This window comes from Anser cygnoides, chromosome Z (genome assembly GCF_040182565.1).
Source record: "Anser cygnoides isolate HZ-2024a breed goose chromosome Z, Taihu_goose_T2T_genome, whole genome shotgun sequence".
Taxonomy (NCBI): Eukaryota; Metazoa; Chordata; class Aves; order Anseriformes; family Anatidae; genus Anser; species Anser cygnoides.
In genome coordinates, this window is record NC_089912.1 from 28012959 (window position 1) to 28037153 (window position 24195).

Genomic DNA, 24195 nt, shown 5'->3' on the forward strand with positions numbered 1-24195 from the left:
AAAAACATGAAGGGAGTTGTACATGTGCTCAGCTTTTCTCTGCATGGTTTAAAACTTGTGGATTAAAAACATACATAAGAGCATTAGTGAGGTTCCATAATAATTAGGTTTTTGCCCCAGGTAAAAGTTCAAAAAGTATCTAAAAAGCATGCTGCACAATCCTGTGAAGGGAGACAAGCTCCTGCAAATCTGTATATAGTGGATGTCTCTACTACACCAAGTCTTTCTACAAATATAGAAGACTATGATGTTTATATTTGACCAATTTTTTATACTTTGGAGCTAAGTAAATGGTCAAGATTATATATATATTTTTAAATAAATGCACCATAGGAACACGTAACTGTAACTTGGTTTACATTTATTTCTGTCACTAGACTTACAATGATAAAACATACTTTCCGAATTAGGTAGTACTAATCTCACACTTGTAACTTGTAACTTGTAACTTGTAACTGTAAACTACTTTTTAACAAGTATGACATTTGCTGCGCTGAAGAATATTTTGTTTTACCATTCATTAGATATTAGTTAATTAAAAAATCTTAACTGATATTCCTATGTGACTTCTTAAATTTGAGACACTGTTTTTTACTTCGGTGTTGCTAATGCAGAATCTCCACCCATTAGTTGTGGGTTTATCCCCTTTAACCTTTGTTAGTACTTGAAGATTTGCAGTTCTCAGAATGGTTTCCCAGGTTTAGATAACTCTGAAAATAATCAGGATACTACTGTATTCTTTGTCTTTCATTAAATATTGCCTTCCAGTTGTGTTTCCTAGAGATGGTATTTAGTATGTTTAGGATACTTGGAGATGCAGAAGACTGCCTCTGTCTGTTTTGGGGATGTAACTCCAGTATTACATAATACCTCTGTTCACTATTTTTCTTGAGATCTGAATGACACTGGAAAAGCCCACTGAAAGTTTTGTCCTATGATGTTAGTCTATTCTTCCCTTAGCTTAACCTATGCTGTACTTTTAAAGCCAGTGCTGTGTTGTTCACAATGAATATTTCATTTTCTGCTGTGCTCCATCCTTACTTTGTATTGAGTACTGAATCAGCTTTAATTTTTCAAAATATATGTATATCTATAGCAGATACATTGTTCATTTTTTTGTGTGTGTTTTTATTCTACTATATTTCCTAGAGAATATCCAAATAATTAAACACATGACTGACTACCCAAATAAAAAACAGGTGTCCAACAGCATTCAGCAAAGAATGAAGGCATTCTTTCATTTCATAAAATACATTGATGTATTGTTTAATAGCTAGATTCATCACTAATGAACAAGCTTGTCCAACATTATTTTCTGTTATTTAAAATTTTGCTTTGACTGTTTCTTGTTATTCTGTACTATTATCATTGCATAAGAACTTCAGTAAGCTTTCATGGGTGTTCACACACATTCAGACAGACTTACAGACATGTGGCTTGTCATGGCTTATTTTCAGATCTTTGAAGGTAACGTTTTGATGTTTTGTAATACCATGCTAATTAAATTAACATTGGCTGTGAAGCTATCTGCTTCCTAGAGTCCAGCTGTTTTGATTCAGCACAGAGAGGATTAAGGCTGTTCAAGGTTCTCCAGTAGAGAAGGGCTTTGTTACAGCGAGTGGGCAAACTGGACATTGATCAGGAAAAATGAATTCAATGTTCATGGCAAACAATCATGTGTGGCTCACAAAAAAGCTCAGAAAATGGTGTCAGACAGCACCTGGTGAGAGGGATCAAATAGTTCTAGTATGTCCTCTGAGAATGGGCTGCACCACTGTTTGTAGGTGTCGAGACAGACTAACAAAAAGCCTTCCAAGGATTTGAAAGAGCCCAGAATCTTAATGTATACACATTTAGACTTGTTTCATTCTACCTTTTTGCCGTTTAGTGTGATCTGTAATATGTTAATATAATGATGAAGTTGTTTAACCTATCAGGATAACAGAAGTAATTGATTGTAGCCTCTATATTAACTTTCTGCAAAAATATAGTCTCAAAATTCTGATTTTAACAAAGAAGTACAAAACCATTTTTTCCTCTCCAAATAATATATTGTTACATAAAGACAGAAACTGTAAACATATATTTCAAATCATGCACTCTAAAAGCATTTGGAGGGAATTTCAGTATGTAAGGGAAGAAAAAATTCAGACTATATATATAAGTACCATATAAAATCAAATTTTTGCAGCAATTCACATCAGACTTGTTAACAGGAGGATGCCAACAGATTACACTACATTTCTTCAAAGAAATTCAGTCTTCGCAAAGAGATTTTGAAGAAAAAAACGTAAGCAGAAATTTGCATTACAAAAATTTAAAGGACAAACAAAAATGAACCTTCCACCTTTGTTCTATATTCCTCTTTTTTTTTTTTTTTTTTTTTTTTTTTTGTATTAGAACTACAAAAAACACCAGGAGCTTAAGAAACCTGCATACTTGCATGTTTTCAGCTATATCTCAGCTGAGAATACACGAGGCTTCGTAAATTCCCCAGTGCTCCCTTATACAGTGTTTCAAGATTTATACTAGGCCAATGCAGACTAATTCTAAAGCCATCAGAGTTTAAATACACATACAAACAAATGATTTGCTTAAAATTTACACGGCTCTGGTCCTTGATTCAATCAAGTGATCAAATGCAATGTTTAAAAGTTATATACTGAAGACAAGAAAAGAAATTCGATGGTGTTGAAAGCAATGCCTTATTTTGCTTCAGTAGTTACTAATATTTTAGAGAAGAATGACCTGACTGCAATGAACATTGATTGATTTTTGCAGGCTGGAGCCTTACACCTTCAATATATGCAAAGACTGGCAAGTACTTCTCCATGATACTAATAGTAGGCAATGAGGCACTGCTAAAGTGCTTCCTGGTAGATTTTTCATTTGGATTTAAATAAAAGTGATTGATCTGACACTGAGGAAAGATTAAATGAAAATAAAATAGCCTGGCAGGAATGTGAAGGCTTATTGGTTTAAAAAATAATAATTAAAAAAAAAAAGGAGGAAAAGGGAAAAGGAGGTGGGGGAGGGAAATGGGAGAGGTAAGAGGAAAACAGATGAAGGGGAGAAGAGGAAAAAAGGGAAAAGTGGGTAAAAGAAACACGGGGAAGAAAACCTGAAAAGGTTGCCAAACTTCTGTGTTCATTACAAAATTTCTGAGACTAGTTAAATTTTTCAAATAAGCAACATATTGATCACTTGTTGTCCAGTCCAGCCATAATGGTTTTAAATGGTGATGATACACCTCCATTTTCCCAAATGAAATAGTTCGTCTCTAAGAACTGAAGTTATATATAGCAATAGAAGTTATATATATTTTAAAATAGACATGTTGTCTCTTAATTTCATGATTTAATAGTTATTGACTTGGTGTGGAAACAAACTCTTGTCAATAAATACTTTCACAGATTTATTTTATTTATTTTATTTTATTTTATTTTATTTATTTATTTATTTATTTATTTATTTATTGTTTACAATACTGTTAGCCACAGTAATTATAGCTCTATCTGCTGTTGTGAGTTAGCATGCAGTTAAGGGTGTTATAGAAGTTACACCTGTACAATATTTTCATATTTTCTACCTTGTTTGGGTGGCAGTTGCCTTCAGGTATGGAGTTTACTTGACTGTACAGTTTCTGAATAGCCAGAGATAAGGTTTCTGTGGTCTGTAGTGGAAAATGTAATTTAGATACCATCAGACCGGTCAGTAAGAAAATAACTATTCAAAATCAGTTTCCTCTGTTTCCTATTAGAGGCTAGATCCAGGAAAGGAGTTTGGCATCTAAGAAAAGGAATAGTATGTTTTTAGGTGCCTAAATTCAAACCTGACATCTAAAAAAAAATAAATTTAATAATAAAAAATTCACTCAGCAGCTGCTTATGGCTGAAGACATCTGTATTTAAGATGAAACTCTTTCATATGACTGCAGGTCTGGTTTTGAACTTTTGCGTAGGTTTGTCCTACCCTCATTACCCGTGTTCCCGTCTAACCCTAAATGAGTAGAAAAAACATGGCCGTGACTCTGAAGCCAGAAGATCCCTCAGAGAATGTAGTTCTTAATGTAATAACAATAATAATAATAATAATAATAATAATTGTAAAGGATGGCAGAAACACTGTTATGTGTTGCTAGTACACTGTAGCCTATTGCACAAGGTACTGGCAAAAGACCAAAGTTCCAGTAGTATAGCCAGTATTTAAATGCTTCAACGCACAAAAAGTGTTCATGTACACAAATAACACTGACATAGGTGGATTACACACACATGTATAAAAAATATATATAATATGTATTTATTTGTAGTATCATACACACACAGATATGTACAGATAGCCTTAAGTAAACATGGCTAGTTTATAAAAGTGGTCAGCATCACCATTGTCTTCCTTCCACACTTCAAAAGTTGATATATTAATTAGTTGTTTGAAAAACAAGCCATTGACATCTATATTTAGGAGAGGATTCAAAATCACAGTCTGACTAGATGAAAACATACATTTCTATTTCCTTACTAACATGCTTAATGCTTAGCATGCTGAGAAAGGGATGGGTTTTACATAAACAACTGTCTTCAGCGTTTTTTGTTCACTGCCCAGGAATCTTCCCTGAACAGTTTCAGATTTCCGAGTGTTACTTCTGAAGCACTTAGTTCTCCTTATCCGCTCCATAAGGTAATTCAGCTATCTATCAAAGGAACCTGAATTCTACTTGAGAGGAATTTTTTGGACCTGGCACTGCATCTCTAAGCAAATCAGAACCTGCATATGTTTTAGTGTTGTGTAGTACTGATATCCTTTTCCCATTCTGTGTGAAAAGAAACAAACAAGCAAACACCCACGCACCCACACACAGAACCCACAAAGATGAAACAGAACTGGAAACGTTGTTCTAATACTTGTCTTTGCATGCTACCAACACTAGATCTACTGATGATAGACTAAAGGTTTTAGTCCTATGACACCCTAAAGGTTTTAGTCCTACGCCACCCTAGCTGAGTCTCTCAATTCTATAGAAGATACATTCTTATTTATCAGCTACTAGATATTAGGTTACTACGGTGTATCTAACAAAATAGAACAAGTATCTAAGCAGATAATGATTTCTGATATCGTGTCATCTAGCAGATATCTCAGAACAAGAATAGGAAGAGTTACAAAATCAAATACACAGGAAACATATCAAAATGTTGCCTAGAAAACCTGAGGTCCATATATACATCATGACACTGTTTTATGTAATCTGAATTTGTCCCCTCAGACATTATTACACAGTTTTAAAGCATAAGACCAGATACTACTTTGCACATGATGCATGCTATTATTGATTCAGTGGTCTGCACTTGCTGAAATTATCATGATACAACACATGGTTTTACTGTCATCTTCAGTTGTGGCCTCTCATCACTTGATACACACCAATGAAACAGTGAAATGGCAATACAGCTGTTAATTTCCTTACATTTTAGTCATGTTCGAAGAAATCATAGTTTATACAGTACTAATTTTATCTGTAAAACAACATTCATGAGGAAACATCCAAGTTCATAGCGTTCATTGGCCTCAGCTGCAAATGCGGGTTCTGTGTACTTCTGCAGGTTAGATCACCTATGTCTTGGGAAGGAACTTGGGAGGTAAAGAACCCCTACCAGCTTTCTGTAGATATGGTAGATATGCTGGCTTGTGTGACAGTATCAGCAAGAAGCCCTTTAATAGAGATGAGAACAGTGTCTGTGTGCGGCACTTTTGTTCTCTTAGCCACCTGACCATTATTGTCTCTCTGCAGTACTCTTGTCTCATTCATCAAACTGCTTCCGACTTTTTCAACTAGAGAAACAGAAGGTCTACAGATCACTGGTTTGTTCACAACTCTGTCTTTCCCTCTAGGCACCCTGCTCAAAGAATCAACTAAACATGTCGAGAAAAAAATGAGGAAAAATACTACCTATCTGATCACGTAAAAGATGAGCAAAGGCTTTGGAGTGAACCCTAAATAATACATATCCCAAATCCCGATGCCATTTTTTGAAATCTTATTGTTAGCTTACTGCAGATTTAAACACAATTTCCCTCTTAGGAAAAAGAAATTTGGAAATGGCATCTTACATAGATCACTGCAAATTTGGATTTTTGGTTGACAAAGGTATCTGAACTCCACTAACAAAGTAACAAATGTAAAAAGAAACATTTTTATTTTCTGTGTGCATCTGCCGCTAGAGGGGGGGATGGAGCAAATGTGAACAGGTAAAGTCCGTGAGTTTACAGCTTTTTGCTGAACAGCAGATAACATCAGGTTTCAAAACTCCTGGGTTTTATTTCTGATTCTGTAGAAGATCCACCTGCATCTTTCGTCTGTTGTGCCAGTCATCATTTGTTGTGCCCTTCCACTGTCATTCTTTCCTCTGACCTGTTTTGTCTCTTATTCCACGCTTTTCCCTGTTGTTGGCCCCTTTCTGTTCCTGCGCTAGCCCCCATTTTTTGTCCTTCCCCTGTATTGTCACCAGCGCTCAGCTTCACTCTTCAGCCTCTGTTTCTCACCCCCTGATTAAAATCGGTGTTTTGAAACTTAAACTCAGTCAATATGTACAAAAGTGGACAGTTTCTCTGCTGTCAGCATTTCCCACCATGGTAGCTGATAACATCCATATCCAGTAACTGCAGGAGTCCTGTAAGGCCTTTCACATCCAGAATCTAACACTTTATTATTATTATTATTTTTTTGCCTAGTGGGAGGAAGGGGGTTAGAAGTTATGAATTATCAATCCCTAAAGTAGGTTCTGTAGGATACTGGAACAGGCTCTAAATATGGAAAAAATAAGCATAGATTTAAATTTCCTGGCTCCGTCTACTGAACTTTGCTGGCCAAAAATTTGTTAGTATTACAGTTTTAGCAACTTTGTGGGGGGGGAGGGTTAGTGAGAAAGGAAAAGAAAAGCAGTGATGCTAACACCTATTTTTGGACTTCAAATCACAGGGGTGTCAGAGCTTCTCAGCAAAAGTTCTTAATGATGTATTATGTGTGCACTGGTAAAACATGCTTTCAGCACTCGTGCAGTTCTCAGTGACATTTCCCCAAAACACCGCTCAGAAGCAGACAGCGGGCGTGAATACGTCCGAACCATTAAATCTGTGAGAACTGGGAGCCAAACGACGCAGCAGAGCGGGGCTGCAACCCTCCCCAGCGCCGTGACAGGAGCTGCTTTCTGCCAAGCGTGCTCCTGGGACTCAGAGAAGCGAGGTGCGCGTCGGGGCCGACCCCCGAAGGGGGCACTCGGCACACGGCTCTCTCACGGGGAGGCCCCCACGGCTCCCTTAGCAGGTTGCCCGCGGGCAGCCGTTATCCGGGGCGCCAACGGCCTCCGCGCAGAGAGGGCTGGGGGCGGTGCCGCGGCGGTGACACGCTGCTGGCACCGCCCACCCGCGCGGGGGCGGAGCGCGGAGCTGCGGCGGCGGCGGCAGCGGCGGCGGGCGGGGGCTGTTGTGGGTGCGGAGCGTGTGCGCGGCGGCCCGGGGGGCTCCGGCAGCGGCAGCGCTCGGGCCGCGGGGCGGGGGAGGCGGCGACAGCGTGCGGCGGCCGGCAGGAGGAGGAGGAGGAGAAGGAGGAGGAGCAGGAGGAGGAGGAGCAGGAGCGGGGCGGCCGCAGGAGGAGGAGGGGAAGCGGAGCGGCGGCGTTCGGTCGGCCCCGCGGCGCTGCTGCCGCCGCCACTTCCCCGCTCGCTGCCGGGCTGCCCGCCCGTCTGATCCGCGCCTCCCGGCGCCTCCCGGCTCGCCGCCGGGCGCTCGGCGGGGCTCGGCGCGCCGCGCGGGGCAAGACTTGCCGCGCTCCGCCGGAGGGGGCTCGGCGCTGCCCCGCCGGAGGATCCCCCGCGGCGCCGCGGTGCCGCCGCCCGTCGCCGGCTCGGAACTTTCCCCGCGGGGCGCGGGGGGGCAGCGAGGAGGAGGAGGAGGAGGAGGAAGAGACGGCGGGAGCAGCGCGGCGGGGCCGGTCGGCCGGCGGCGGCGATGAAGCTGAGCCGTCAGTTCACGGTGTTCGGCAGCGCGGTGTTCTGCGTGGTCATCTTCTCGCTGTACCTGATGCTGGACAGGGGGCACTTCGACCACCCCAAGAGCCCGCGGCGGGAGGGCACCTTCCCCAAGGTGAGCGCCGGGACGGGACCGGCAGGAGCACGGGGAGGAGGACGGGGAGGGGGGGTGCGGAGGGTGCCTCCGCCACCAACTTCCTCCCCGCCGCGGCGCTCGTCCGGCGGCGAGCGGCGGCCTCGAGCCTCGGCGCCGGCCGCTGGGGCTCGGGGCGCGGCCTCTGGGCGGCGCTGCGGGAGGGGAGCGAGGGGAGGGGCTGCCCCGGCCCCGCCGCGCGTCCCGAGCCACCAGGAGCAGGAGGGGGCCGGGGCTGGCAGGAGCGCGGCTGGCAGCGAGACCTGCGGGCGCGGGGTGACCCCGCCAACAGGTAGGCAGCGGGGCTCGGGGCCGTGGGACCCTGCCCCTTCTGCCCCGGGTGGGGGGACACCTAGAAGCTGCCCGGCGTCGTGGTGTTAAACCCAGCAGTGTCCGTCTGGTCGCGGCGAGGACGGGAGCGTGTTGGATGGAGAACGCGTGGTGTGCTGTGCCGAGCTGTGTGTCTGCCACACGCTGCTGCGTGGGGAGAGTTTTATTGTCGTGAAGCAAAATAAAGTGTAGAAAAGCAAGCAGCGAAGGTGCAGCGTGTTTGTGCCTGTGCTGAATTTATCCTCCCTGAAGGCAGTAAAACAGAGGAACGTGTTTTCCTACAACAGTGAGGTGTCAAGTCAACAGGAGAACTCAAAAGGCTTGCTGAAAAAGTAAAATTTTATTTTTCTGATAGAACCACTGATTTTTTCATTTAATGCAAAGATAATACTTGACACCACTCTATTTCTGGCCACGGCAAAAACCTTGACTGAAGTGTATAGAAGGAGCACGGATCAGTTCTGCCTTTGTTTCTTCGAGTTACAGTTCAGAGGTCAGCCACTAGCTGTTTCAGGAACTAAGAGAACACGAAAGAAGCTTTGAAGAAAGCGAGACAAGGCTGGACTACTGAGGCTGCATCTGTTCAATATACAGTTCCAGCAGGAGAGTAATACTGCGTGTCATACTTGTAAAAGCTAGTACAAGTGCTGCTTTGGTGATATGGTCAGTATCTTATATTAGCAGAGCACCTCGTGTTTTTATCTCACCAGTTGAGTTTAATCCAGATAAAGAATAGAACAGGGCAGCTCGTACGTAGGTGGCCTTTTTTCTTTTTTTTTATTTAATGTCAGGATTTGCTTTGAAATACTGGAGTAAATATGGAAGACATATTAGATGTGTTTGGTTTTCCACTGTCAGTGTCCTGCAGTTGAAATTCCTGTCAGTATCCTACAGCATAATGCTTTCTCTCTTACGACCAAGGTCTAGTGCCTCAGTCTGCTGTAACATCTCTTTCTTATACAACATAAGGAGACAAGCATGTCTCCCCACGTCCTCCTTCCTCCCCTCGGACTCCTAGAACATTCCGCCAGCGTTTACTCTTTCTGCCTTTTCCATACCTAAATTCCTTCGAGGCTGCTCACTCTCACTACTTAGCACTGTTTCAGTCCTTCCTTTGGGTGGAAAAATTACCCTTTTTCTTCTTGCTGCTTTATCCTTCGAAGAAGTTACAGGTGAAGCTGATGTGACTCTGTCATTTCCTATTTGCTGTCCATAGGGTTCTGAATAGGAGTTTTTCACTTTGTTAAAATTGGGAAGCCTCTGGAACCTAGCAAATGTTTTCTGAGCCATATAATACATCAGTGTAAAGTTGATATGAAAGATGAAGAGGGAAAGAGAAGCCACCGAAAATATTGGAAAGGAAAACGCTACCTTAGTTTACAAAAAATCACGTCAGTGCCGTGTTGTCAGAACTCAATGTACTGTAAATGAAACCAGCCACAGATGTAAAAACTTCAAGCTGCTTTTGTTTGCAAAAAGCTCTGGCAGCAGTATATTATATGTCCGTGGATTTAAGAAGACATTTTCTTTCATGATGAGAAAGGTCAGTTTTTCTTATCGCTTTGAAGAAGGAACTGAGATTTTTTAATTTTTTTTTCCCACAGATTTTCAGATAGCTTCACTTCATACTTCTTTCTGATCTGACAATGTGCTAATTTTTCAACTTTGCTGTTTCTCTGTGCAGCTCTTGTAAGAGCATCCTTCACCTTGCATATCCTAGAAATTGCATATTGATTAGCTTGCTCTTCCTGACCTGTGTGGTTTACAGTAGCCTCAGAGAGGAGAAGTGGGTTCTTCTGGAAGCAGCTTCCTGTGTAGCTCATCAGCATTTGTCTGTCTAAGCTTTAATTTCTGCCAGGATTAGAGTTGGATTTTTTTTTTTTTTTTTTAGCTGGTAGTGCCTGTTGGTCTGCATTCACTGAAAGAATCGTGGTATGTAATACCAGTAGTAAAATGCAGGATGGGGATTGCTGCTCAACTTTCACTTCTGCTGTTTCTTCCAGATGCCTTCTCGTTGCATGATCTCAGGGTCGTGTGCATCAGGTTGAGGCTTGCGAACCTGACTTTTTTCAGATTTATCTGCTATTGCAGTCAAGAGTTACCCTTCCTGAGCTTGGTTTCTAGTTCGAGAGCTTAGGTGGTTGTTCAAGAGTGCCAACAGGAATGTCTTGCAGAAGTAATTTTTGGAGAAGATCTCTCAAGGAGTGCGAATACCCCTAAGCAGGAGCCTTTACATATTCTCTATCGAAGTGCTTGTAAATGCTTTTCAGAGCTGTGTTAAAGAGAATCTCTGGTCTGACTTTGGAGGGACTGGTAATGTCTTGTCTTTTTAGGTGTTGACCTTGCAAAAGTTGGCATCAGTAATCTCTTTTAGAGTGAACATTGCCCACGCTCTGTAGTGAGGTGACATCATGGCAACTGTAATAGAACCTGAGCTAATGAAGTGATTTATAGCCTTGTCATCATTGATGGTGCATTTAAATCATATATGAAGATCTGCATGCTGCCATAGAACTGAAATCTCCATTAATTTGGGAAGATTAAGTACAACCTATGGAGATTGCCTTATTTGCCACTCCTCTCTAAATCCCGTGTGTAACTTCATGGACCCTGCCTGGTTGTCAGCAATATGTTATTCTTAAGATGGCCATATCACAAGCTCTCTCTTTCTCTCAGACCTTATTTGTAGTCACTGTAGGATTTCTGCCTGCAGCAGTATACTGTGGACACTGATACTTTTCCAGAGACCTTCTTCCCTGCCTCTCCCTTGCTATTTTGCGTTATATTCCTTCAGCGTGACTCTGGGGTGGATTTCCAAAGCTGTTATCGCAACTGCTTCCCATGAACGCTCTGAAAGAGCATTTGGCTCAGAATCTCCTCAGAGGGCTCATTAGCAGTTGACGATGACCTGCTCTAGAAGTTTCAAGCATTGCTATGTACTTTATTTCACCCTTCTCAGTGTAGGCAGTGTTACTACAGTGGTTACTTTTGTTTTAAAAACTCTTGGGAGTAATAGCAGAAATGCTGCTGGTTGAGTTTTAAAATACGCTACTCCCCTTTCTCTCCTCCTGCTCCTTTAAATAAATAAATTGAAAAGTTGCTGATAAGCTGCTAGGGAAACTGAACTGTACTTCGGTTTGGTATGGTTGTCTCAAAACTTCTGTATCTGTGAATGGAGAGGAAAATGCTCAAGCTATCATTTCTTTGAGCACAAGAAGACTAATGAAAGGTACTGAAAGTGGGAAGGATGAGCTGTATAGCTGGTCTGCATACACTAGCGTCCTGTGTAGGAATAGGATGTTTCCTGTCTCAGAAGGCATATCAAGATACAATGTGTCATAGTGTCCTGTCTCACAAGAGGGGCAACCTTACAGCCTTGTGCAGAGGCGAGCTTAAGGTGCAGGAGCCTTAGATGCATTTTTAGATTATTAACATATCAGTCCTCACTACAGATTAGAGTATAAGTCTTCTGGTGGAATTCGTTGAAGAGTGACGGAGGATATTTTTTCTGTCTGCAATAACAGAATTATTTGGGAAATCTTTTGGCTGTTTAGTGGATGGAGATTTGAAGTGGTGAGTCCTGTGCTGTCTTCTGTGCACTGAGTGTCAAGTACAAGTGGGCCTTGGACTAAACTGATGCAGCTAAATGAAAGCTTCATTCAAATTGAGTCTGGAGTAAGTCCATAAGGAGCTTCACTTGAAGAACCGGTGTTATATACAGATGAAAACCAAATACAGATAAGCACGTATTAATTTATTTGGTATTTTGGATCCAAATAGAAAAAAGATCATTAGGCTAACACAGCATATTTTATCAACTAACTTTACCTTGAGTTTGAACAAATCCATAAAAGCTGTTCATTTACACAGGCTAGTGGAGTATTTCTTCTGATTCTAAATTTTGCTTGATTTAAGAGTGTGCCATGCATGCTAGGGCATAAGACAAAGAAAAACATTAAAAATCCAATGTATTTTAAATTAAGTGGAGGATTTATTTTTGGGTAAGAATATTTTGCTTCAGAAATATATGGCCTTTGTGTAGTCTTCACATGAAAATTCGTTTCTAGTGCATTTTATGCCTGAGCAAGGCAAAACAGAAGAGCAGCACAGCGTCCTCTGTTGCTACCTGATAGCTGATGCTCTGGAGCTGATCTTTTTCTGCTAACCACTTTCACACAGCTTGCTTTGGCTTTTATGGGACATATCCCCACAGTGTGAAAGGCTGTTTTTGGAAATAAGTTTTTGAAACTCAGGTCTGCCACAGTTCTGCTTGGTAACTGGAATGGGACCAAGGGATTGCTTTTCTAGTATCTTTGGCGTTTCCCTTAAATTTTATTAGAAGGAAAGCACAAGCGTACAGCGACTTGAATCCTTAGGGTTTTCCAATTTTTTTATATATATATTTTTTTTGAATAAGATCCTTCACCCCTCCTTCCCCCATGCTTTTGACCATCATTATTTGAAACTTACTCTGATCTTCTCATGTGTTTGAACTGCCTTTACGGGCCCTGTAGCTGCATTGTATCGAACAGAGACGATCAAGTACAGTTCCTGTAAAAGCAGCTGGCTTTTTCTTCTATTTCCTGTGTCCTTCCAGCAAAACATTAAGGCCTGGCTGTTGGTGGTACTGCTAATGCTTCTCTGCTGGCTTCATGTTTTCAAGGCATCCACACGATGTATCACGTATTTCTTTGTAAATGGCACAAGTGGTGATTGTTGCAGTGTGCAGTGCTGTTTCATCTGAACTTGCCAATAGTTTGGAATTAGTATCACCTGGCCAAAATATGAATCATGGTAGGGTGGAGCAGTAACAGTAGGATGCTAGGGCCAAACACATCAGAAACATCAGCAGCTCTATGAATCTGTGCACTGAACAAAGGCATCTAGTGAGCTTTACCTCAAAAGTACTCCAAAGTAAAAGTTCCCCTACTCTAAGGAAGCCTTACCTTCCGTTAGATAACCCTCTGTCTCCTTTGGGTGGCTGCAACTACAGTGTATCAGCTCATGCCTGACAGTTGCTGTGCCCCAATTCTGTGCAGAACAAATCTTGTCTCCCTCCAGCGTCACAGCAAGTCTTCACGCTTTCTGCTTTTGAAATAACTCCTGATACACCAGAAATACGTTTCCCAGCTATGGTTTTGTTAGGTACATTGCTGTAGTGTAGTAGGTGAAATCAGTGGCTTACCTGGACTATAAATACACGCCTTTTGTTGCTTCATGTTCTTATGGGTTTATTTTTGTGGGTTCATTTCTGACCTGTGTTGTATAACAAGCTCAAGCACTGCTGTATGCAGCAGTATAGGAAACTGTATGACCAGGAAATATTTGTATCACTCTGAAATGTGAGTAGTAGTAATTAAGATTGTACATAGTTTAAGTTGTCTGAGCACTGAATAATTGTGAGTGCAGTGACTCCTAGTAGCATTCTTAGGACTTTCATGTCGGAGGAGGTTAAATGTTGAATCAGAATACTTACAAAAGGAATTACCATTTTCCTGGATTTGAAACTTGCTTACTTAAAACAAACAAACAAAGCCTGATTAACAACAATCACAATCTGAAAGACTTTGAGTGTCACAGGAATGTTCTTGAGTATTAGATAGAAAAAAAAAAAAAGGATTTTTTTTTCTTTTGAGCTTCTAAGGTGTTGTAAAGGAGGAGGGGTTCTCATATCAAATGTAATTATAGGTCAGTAACAGTTCTTTGTACCTTCTGATGTTCCAGAGTATGTTTGTGTTTCTTGTACGTTTTGAGTGAAGTTTTGGCTAAACGGCAGTCAGGCAGAATCTAATAGCTTCTTTCAATTAGTCTTTAAATCTAGTGAAAAATGTTGAACAAAATGTATTCTTCAGAAGAGTAGTAACACCTCCCATAAAGGAGAACTCCTTTCTGCTACTTAAGGTCAATGCCCAGCTTAAACTGCATAAACTAAATGGAGGGAGAGCATTTCCTTGTTTACTCTTAACTCGACCTTTATTTCTGCCTGCTACATGATTTTGTTATTTTAAGTTTTGACTTGTTCAAATAAAAATAATTAAAATGCCTGCACTCAAATGCCATGTAAACTGCATTTCAGTTTAGTACTGATAGCCATTTTAAATAAAGAAATTAATATTCAGTACAGGGTTGGGAAGGGAACCAAAAAGGAAATGAACCTAAAACTTACCAGTCTGAGAGGTAGTGAACATCCTTCAGATAACTGACCATATAGGGAATGCTTCTAGATTTGCCTCCATGTCCCCCTTCTTTCTCCCAGCCTTCAGCTCAGTGATAATAGTGTCAAATTAGGCCATAACAATATCTATCTTGGTAAGTTACTTGAAACTTAAATCTAGAATAATAGCATGTAGAATGCTTATTTCTTATTGTGACATTTGTTGAAAGAATTTTAAAGTCTATCAGCTCCTGAAAACGTGTTTTTTAGGTTACTTTATCTTCAGACTAGAACAACTATTTCATTTAAGAGTGTAGACTTGTGTTTTGTAGTTCAGTTAATCCAGGTGAATGCCAGCGTCTTCCCAAGGTGAGCTTGTTTTGAATGGTACTTTAGAGGCAGGAAATCCTTAAAAGGTTATTTATGTAATTTTCATGATTAAAAATACACAGAAACCTTCTGCCTAGCTTAATAAAGGCTTTAAACCTTGACATGTGCTTTTAACTGTTGTACTGTGTGCTTGGTTTTTCATTGTGTCCTACCTCACAAGGTGAATACACACTGAAACAGTCAGTGTGTTCAAATATTAAGCTTTGATGCAACATTATGCTGTATTTTTAACTTCTACCTGCTTGCCTTTTTTCTGTAGAGGACATGACCATTCAAATTCTACATTTAGTGTGCTCTGTTCACTGTGCAGTGCTCAGAGTGTACAGGGAACTGAGAATGATGTCTGGTCTTACCATCTTGGTATGCTGCATCTGGTCAGAGGCTTATATCAAGATTTTAGTCAAGTTAGTACATGATTTGTGAAGATATCAATAATTACTTCCAGGTGTAAGAAACTGATACAGGAAGTGATTAAGATGACTGCAAATTCAGTGCAGTCAGAAAAGGACACATGAAGTTTCTTAAATACTTAGTGTTGTGAATCTGTATAGGCAATGATCTGGACTTGAATTCCACATCCCCAGGAGAACCCTGTTTGCTGTGGTACACTGCTTTCTTCGCTACTGCTCGTTTGTGCACCAGAGCCTCTTAAACAGGACTCTGCCAGCTCTTTTGTGGTCTCTGGCTTGTTCATGTGGGTGAGAAGGAGAATGGGCTCTGGTTGGTTTTGAACCAAGCGCTTGGTGGTTGGTGGCTCACTCTCTGGATACATAATAATAATAATTTCTAGCTGACCTAACCTCAGAAGTCTCTCATGTGGATTTCGCCTCTGCCTGCCAGTTTCTGTGAGAATTCCTCATTCATGGGCCTGTCATACTCCCACTTTAATTATCTGAGCTACCTTTTTTCTTCCTTCATGAAATGATCAGCAGCTGTCTGTTTGAAAGGTCTTGTATTTAAAGGAGGAGTGAGCATTCACTGAGGAAATGAAAGTTGCAATACCCTTTTCTGCAGTGCTTAGATGGGAGAAGCTGCTCTGCCTTGCCCAGAATAAAGCAACTTTATTTTTCCTTGTGTTACTGGACTTTCTTACTTGTCCTGGGTAACAACACTCCTTTCTGGAGTGAGTCCTTGCAACAGATCAGAGCAGTATCAAATGCAAATAGACAAGTACAAAACAGAGGGCAGTGGGGAAGCAGAGGCCATTCTGGGATGTTTGGGGCTTCAAAACCACTGAAGGGTTAAGACTGACTGAAGCATACGGAACTGTTTATGTAGCTGTTTCATGTGGTGGTAACAGCAGGTTGCTCAATGTGGCTAACAGGTATGGATGTTTTTTGTTCCAAACAGGTGATCTGGTCTGTCCTTACTTGGGAAGATTTAGTTGTTTCAGTCCAACCCTGTGTAACCATGGGGATGGCAGAAAGATGCGCTGTTTGTGTGATGCCATTATTTTACCAGTGCAGCTGTACCTACTTTCAGGATACATTTTGGATTTGTTGGTACTTTGCACTTCATGCACTAATACCAGTCGTTGTAGAGCGAGAGCAGGGTTGCCTTTCTTTTTAATAATATCTTTATTTGCACAACCTTATCAATACGTGAAGATGAAGAGAAATGGAAGAAAGAAGTTTATACCAAAGTTAACAAAAACTAGTAGACTGGTTGTATAAGTCAGGTGATTCACATAACTTTACATTGCATTTCCTTATGTCAAACAAGTATATAGATTCACAGAACATCCTTTTAACGGTCTACACTTGGACTGAACATTAGTCTATTTGTACTTATCCAGAAAGCATACCTCTTATTTTGCTATCTGTTATTTACAAGGCCATGTAGCTTACAACATTTCAGGCAGAATTGCTTAAGGTAAAATTGATACATCTCTGCTCACATTTAAAAATAAAATACAACACCACCCACTTCCAATTGTGTGGGAAATTTTCAAACTTAATTTAGAACAAATACTGATGATTTTAGTAATGAAAAGATGTCCTGTGTGTTTCATTTTTGATTAGACCCGTCAGGTTCTCTAGTATGTTTCTAGTCTGTTTTAATAGTAACTCAACACCCATTACTGGCAATCAGTAAGTGGGGCAGTGTGAATCAGCTATTTTCCTCTAACAGTGTTGAAACTAAATTTTGTTTTGTTCTTGAACATTTTCTGTGTTCGGCTCAAATTTTAAAGAAATTTTACTATTGAATGCTACATTCTTAGCACTGTCTTACTCCTGCCTACTTAAAATGAGTAAGGAGTGAGGACTGAAGAAAAAAAAAAAAAAAGTACTTTCTGATACTTGATCCATTTTAAATATGAGAATGGATTCCTGACACCGCTTTCACTGTATTTATATTGAGTGAAAACTGGGATCCATTTCTAGTTTGTGACGCTGTTTTTTCTGAAATTTAATTCTAATAGCTGATGTGTTGCACAATGGAAATTGAAAATATTTTTTTTAGCATCTACAAAAACTTAATTGACTGTTAGTTAGTTTACAGCATGTGGCCATAGTTACATATTTTTACCTGTAGCTTTTTATATGATGCTTTGCTTTCAAGCTGAGTTAGTACATGTCCAGTTTAAAATCTTCATAAGAAACATGATGCATCTCATAGTCTTTCAAAAAAAAAAAAAGAAAGCAGGTAGTCTTAATTATTGTCCTTTGTTAGTTTCTACAGTGGGAATTCTGCTAAGGATTTCTATCTCCAGCTAACAGAGTATCTGTCTCCAAAGTTCTGTGCATAATATTCTTCTAAAAATCACTACTACTCAGTGTTCTAGGTAGGCTTGAACTCTCCACCTTAAAAATAAATTATTGCTGGAATTACATAACTATATAAATTTTTTACTGGAAAATGAACAGGAAGCAATCTACTGTCTCAGCACACAAGAAACAGGGAACTTAGTTTAAAAGAATTTTACAGACTACACAGTAAAATGGTAGAACTTAATGCAAATATTGTAAGGTTTAAATATAAAAAATTTAAAAGAATGGTCAATCTTATAGATATGAGAAGTATGACTTGACCTCCAAGTTTGGAAGTTTGTGTCTGACTGACAGAAGTTGGCAGTATATGCCAATGGAAGGATCAGTCTAACCACATACTCGGTGTTCTTGTAACTTTTGGAGAGACGATACTTAGCTAGACAACATAAGACAAATTAGTCTTGTAATCTATTGCGAAGTAGTTGACAGTCTATTGCTAAGCAATATAATATTCTTCTCTTGTAGGTAAAATATTTCTAGAACATACATGAAAGAGAACTTAAATTTTAAACAGTTCTCTGTTTTTACAGTGCAGAGGAAGAATATATACTGGTGGGGTAGGTGTGAACAGCGTTTTAGGTGCTTACGCATTTGGTAACTTTGAATTATAGCCGTGTGTAGTGAAGCAGGTAATAGTTGGTGTAGATGATAGCTATATTTTAGTTTTTTAGGAATCTAAAGATCAGAGTTGGGCAGCCTGTAAAGTCCCAATCAGTATTATTTTATGTATTTTACTTTAAGAGTGAGTGGCATAACAGGCTATTATGTGAGCAGAGAAACTTTTTCCCTATTTGAAAGGGAAAGTACTAGTTTTATAAAAATGGGTACACACCATTTTTAATGTATCGTTTGAAAGATTTTAGTCTCGGTTGTTTCTTTTATTCCACCAGGGGGCATGGGACTACACTTTTTTCTTTCGAGTGCCCTATCATCTGCATATTGATCTCCTGTTTTCAGTTATTCTATTTTCTAGTATTCTGTTTCCAGTATTTGTCTTTAAGCAGTTTAGATTCTAAGATTTTGGTCTTTCATCTCAATTAACTTATTCTGGATCTATTGTCAAAATATATTTTTGTCTTTAGGGAAACAAAAAGGTTTCATGCATTGCATTTTAAAAACCCGTTATCATTTTCAGGATGCATTGAGCTAAGAACAAAGCAAAACACTGGATCAGCATTTTACACAGCCCAGAAAAGGAGGGGACAAATTTACCGACTGTAAAATACTACACCTTATCTTCTGTGGAATTATAAAGAACTCCTATAAAGATGAAATTGCAGAAATGGCTACTAGATCCTAAGAGGTTGATTGGCATCTCATATTAGGGGAATTTTTTTTATTCCTGCAGACTTCTCAAAGTGAACAGGTTTTAAAAGAAAGTACCCATTACAATTTAAAAAGGAGGCTCAGTCCTTTGCAAACTACAGCCTAACTACAGAAGTTGGAATTAATTGGCATTTGAGGAAGGCAAATTGTATCTTAAAAGGAAAATGCAAACGCCTCAAGTGAATGATTGCTAAAGGGGGAAAAAGTCCCATGCACCAAGGCTGTTGCTAATAATTTTCTGTATTACTTGGAATATAAAGCATTGGTGTCAGGGAAAAGTTTAACTTGTCATTAAAAAGCATAGATCACAGAATAATTGTCTACTGAATATATGTTATTTGTGATGAATGCAATGGGTAAAATTTGAACACCCAAATCTGCAGCGGGTTTTGTTGCAATGAAAGCTTTTTGACAAAACTTAATCAGACGTTGTATATTTTGGAGTCTGACCATGACTTTAATAATAGAGAACAAACACCCAGTTACTTTCTATCTTTTGTTATTGTTAAGTTGAAATCTGCCTGAGGAAAGAGAGAAATTATTGTTAAGCTGAAAAAACCTTAAAAACATTTTAAATGATCTGGCCTTTTGTGAGTGTGGAAAAGCTAACACACTAATATTTGAAAAAAGCATACCTCAAATCATTTGGAATGGGTGGCTAGTACATCAGAGAGCAGTAGCATTTCCAGGCGTTTTCCTCTCCTATGCTACCTCCTGTACGTGGTATAATATGGTGATTAAATGTCGTAAATTGTTTTGTGCTGTCTGCCTGCCCCTCTCTTTCCAAGTTGCTTTGGAGATATGCTGACTTCTTTCAGTGCATGTTGATATTACCCTCTATCCTTACTTTCATGGTGTACATTAGGATCATCTTTAGAATCCTGTTCTTTAGCAACTGAACATGATCTAAATGAAAATACTATCAGTTTGAATCGTCTTTTGCAGGAATATATTGATGTTTGTCTAGTTATATAGATTATTCGTATGAACAAGTGGTTAAGGGATCTTTTACGAGCTTCTGTTAATTTCTCTCCAAATTTCGCTGAAAATAAGAAAATATATACTGAAGCAGTTTTTCCTTATACATGTAAAGTATTAAAACGTTTACATCCTTTTAATCCCATTTTGATGTGACTGCCTTCTAGAAAATAGCTTTCCCTTTTGTGTCCTGATATGATGGCAAATGAAAGTATTAGATTTTTTGAAGATATTTGATAGACATGAAAAATTTGAATTTGGCATAATTTGTGCTTGAAACAATGTGACTTTTTAAAAATATCTTTTTATCCCTTGTGCTGTTTTCCTTTATTCTGAGAGGAGAAGGTCTCTTATGTTGGTTCAATTTCTTAATTTGTCTTTATGTAAGACATAGAATAACGATTATTTATTTTGTGTGATGATATACTACTGTGAAACTGATTTTAAAAGATTGTCAAGAATGGGTCTGAGAAAATAATTGATTTTTTTTTTTAACAGGGTCAACTTTCAATATTGCAAGAAAAAATAGATCATCTTGAACGCCTGTTGGCAGAAAATAATGAGATTATTTCAAATATACGAGATTCTGTGATCAATCTGAGTGAATCAGTAAAGGATGGTCAAAAGAATCCAGAAGCTATAAACTTCAGTCAAGAGTCTCTTTCTGAGCTCTTTCCTTCTGCTTCCGTTCCACTTGCCATTGATTCTGAGGATTGTTTGTTTGCTTCAAAAAGTGGAAGTCGTGGTTCAGATGTACAGGTAAGTGGCATGCCTTTCTCTTTTATTCTCCTGGAGTACTACCTTTCATAGTTCTCAAAATATCCAAGTACTGGTAAAAGCTTGAAACTAATCACCTAATCTAAGATGTAATAGAATTGTTCAAGTGCCTGTTGCGTTTAATGGAAAATGTTATGAAACAGTTCCTTTTACCTTTTCTAAACTGTCTAGAAAATAGTATGTGATTACGATAACCCAACATATCAGAATGTTTTAAAGTTCTTAAGAGAAAACAACCTAAGATTAATCACTGTTTATTGTCCAGTACTCTCAGAAGCTCTTGGGAAAGAGTTTGAGAGTCTATTTCCCCAGATTCTTGTAAAGCTGATGTAAAATTATGTGGAAATACTATATAGACTTATAAGCAGGTTTTACACTTGAGGGTTACATGTGTAGATGAGTCTTGAGGGTAAGACAAACCATGCTTAAGAAGTAATCATTTAAGAAAATATCCAGTATTGTTTGCCCTTTGGAATACCATTTTTGTGTTTTGGCATTCCAGTGTGTCTCCAGTTTTTATAGGCACTTTGATCAGAAAGGAGCAACATATACTATGTCAACTGGTTGGCATGAACTGGGCTGGCTGAAGTTTTTAAAGTCAAATGCTTCAAGTTGAATTTATTTTGCTTTCTGGTGATGCCTGTGAGTTCATTGACTCATATATTCAGCTTTAATGGAGTGTTTCAGGAGTGATACGAATATTGTGTGAAGTCTGTGATCTGTACTGTTTTGGGGAGTCTTGTGGGAGTACTATAAATATTCTAGTACTCTAAAGCAAAGATTAAATTCTGAATACCAGCTTTTTCTCTCATTCTGAAAGTACAAGTATTTCTATTGTAGGAGAAAGACATGGACTTGAGATGAATAAGTATGCATCAGAACAATTGTAACCTCCATTTTATCATTTATAATGCCTTTAAGCTCTTCAGGGATAGGCACTACCTTAATATGTCTCTTACAGAGGAAGCAGTTTTTTAAAGGCAGTAATATCTAACTGTTTGTATTATAATTTCTGTGCAGGAAAGTGAAGTAGGTGGGCCTTTACATGTTTTCAAATTACTGGATCGTTAACAAGTTATTCCTCACACAGTCTGTTAACATATTAAACAACGCACTTTTTTAGGTACATTAGAAATAAGCTAATGTGAATTGTTGTGAATTTTCAGGTAAAATGTTTTGGCTTAAATTATTGGACTTGTTAACCTGTTATGAATGGAAAGTCAATACTAAAACTGTTCTCATGTTTCATATCACATATGTGGCATGTCAGAGCGTGTACTTGCTATCATTTAATGTACTTACTCTTCCTGTACTCATACTTTATTTCCTTGCCTTACCAGGCTGGGAGGGTTGTAATACTCTTCATGTCACTGCATTAATATCTTGTACTCAGCAGATTATCAGCCATCATCCTTAAGTCACTTTAATAGTGATTTTTGTAAATAGTTTCTCATCCTGTGAGTCTGACCCACATTTCAGTTGCAAGAATCTAAGACCTTGATTTTAGCAGAATTTCGGTAATAATAAGTTAACTAATCTGTTATTATACCTGAATACTAGTTTTACTATTTAATGTTTCACCAAGCCTGAGGTATTCTGCAAGCTCAGTTGATTTTTTTCTTCTAGATTTTTATAAAGACTGAGAAATTCTGAGCAGATTATTTGAAGAACATTGATTATTTTTTTAAAATATTTTAAATACTTAAACAGCTTATGTTAATTGTGTTCCTAAGCATTAACTTAAAAAAAATAAAATAAGAGAACATAGGTGAGACTTAATATTTGGATAATGAGAATGAAGGCAAAAGATGCTTCGCTGAATAAATTGTGGAAATCCATTATAGTCACACATAATAGAGCATTATAAGAATAGATTCAAATATGGATTAAAAACCTCTAACATTTCAGTGAGTAATATTACCAGGTCTTGTTACTCCAAGAGATTAATTTTCTGTGCATAAGCTGGAGAAAACAATTTACGAATAGCATGAGAGCCAAAAAATTCTTGGATAGGATAGGTGAATGATGTTTTCTCATGGAAAAAATGTAAAACAAGAAATGATACACACCATTACGTATGGTATAAGTAGGAAGGGTGTTGTAATAGAGCTGACTGCTCAAAATAACACTGAATTGAGAATTGATGTCATTCAGATTAAATAGAAGGCTAATATGCACTTTTTCAAAGAGCTGAGAATGGAACTGGATAACAAAGTGAAGAACTCTGGATGAAATACAGTTATGACTTGACACTCTTTTAGGTCAGTAGTTCCAGATGTGTCTGGAATTTGTGCTTGAAGACCGAAATCTCAACAGCCATAATGCTGAGCTGGAAGGTCTTGTAACTGATGGTGAAGTGTGTCCTCTTTATCCCTCTCAACTACTGAACCATCCAACATTGTGCTTAGCAATGTTGCTCTGTTTAAAAACAAGGCATAAATCACTTGTAACAACAACATAAAAGGTGGCCTGAAGAGGCATGAACTGTGTTTCATTCTGTGCAGTAGTTCAGTGTTCACTGAGGCAAGTGCTTGCTCAAGACTTGTGTTACTTCAGCAGTTTGAGTCCCTCAGTATAGGGAAGCAGTAAGCCAATTTAGGGAAGAAAAGACATCAACAAAACACACAATTGATAAGTTTTCATATGCTTTAACTGAAAAGCCTGTAACAATATGACTGTCTTCTGAAGCAGCCATACTGAAATCAGGGTGCACCCTTTGTTAAGTTTGTTGACTGTTTTTACCAAGGCCTTTCTTACTGTATCGCTACTTTATAAATAGAAAAGAAATTGAAATATCTCAAGGAAGTACTTGTCTTTTATTTTGGTTCTTACTGACTAGATATTTCAAATTTGTTCTTTGCTTGCAGTCATGTAACCTGGTCAAGTGAAGAGGTAACTTTTAATGCTTTGGACCATTCTTACTGTGAATGTTGTTGCACTAAAAGATGAAAATGACATCTGTCTTCTGGATGTCTTGTCGTAAGTGCAGTGAGTTTGGCCTAATTTAGCTCGGGTTTATGCCAGTGAAAGTTTTTGAGTCCTACTTTCTTCCTGGCTTTTTTCTTTAAACCAGTGCTGATCAATATTAAAATCATGGAATAGCTGAGGTTGGCAGGGACGTCTGGAGATGAGTTGGTCCAAACCCCTGCTCAAGTAGGGCCACCCAGAGCAGGTTGCCCAAGACCACGTCCAGGCAGTTTATGAATACCTCCAAGCATGGAGACTCCACAACCTCTCTGGGCAATCTGTGCCAGTGCTCCGTCACCCTCACAGAGAAAGTGTTACCTACTGTTCAGAGGGGACCTAGTA

The 24195-nt window shown here is 39.2% G+C and overlaps 1 protein-coding gene across 1 annotated transcript in view; it reads left to right on the top strand.

Moving 5' to 3' along the window:
• The first annotated feature begins 7867 nt into the window (after positions 1-7867).
• MAN2A1 (mannosidase alpha class 2A member 1) overlaps positions 7868-24195 on the top strand; it is a 138334-nt gene continuing 122006 nt past the window's right edge. Inside the window, exons 1-2 of the mRNA XM_066987870.1 lie at positions 7868-8142; positions 20608-20868. Coding sequence (XP_066843971.1) covers positions 8008-8142; positions 20608-20868 — 396 coding nt within the window. The 5' untranslated portion in view covers positions 7868-8007. The remainder of the gene's footprint in view (positions 8143-20607; positions 20869-24195) is intronic.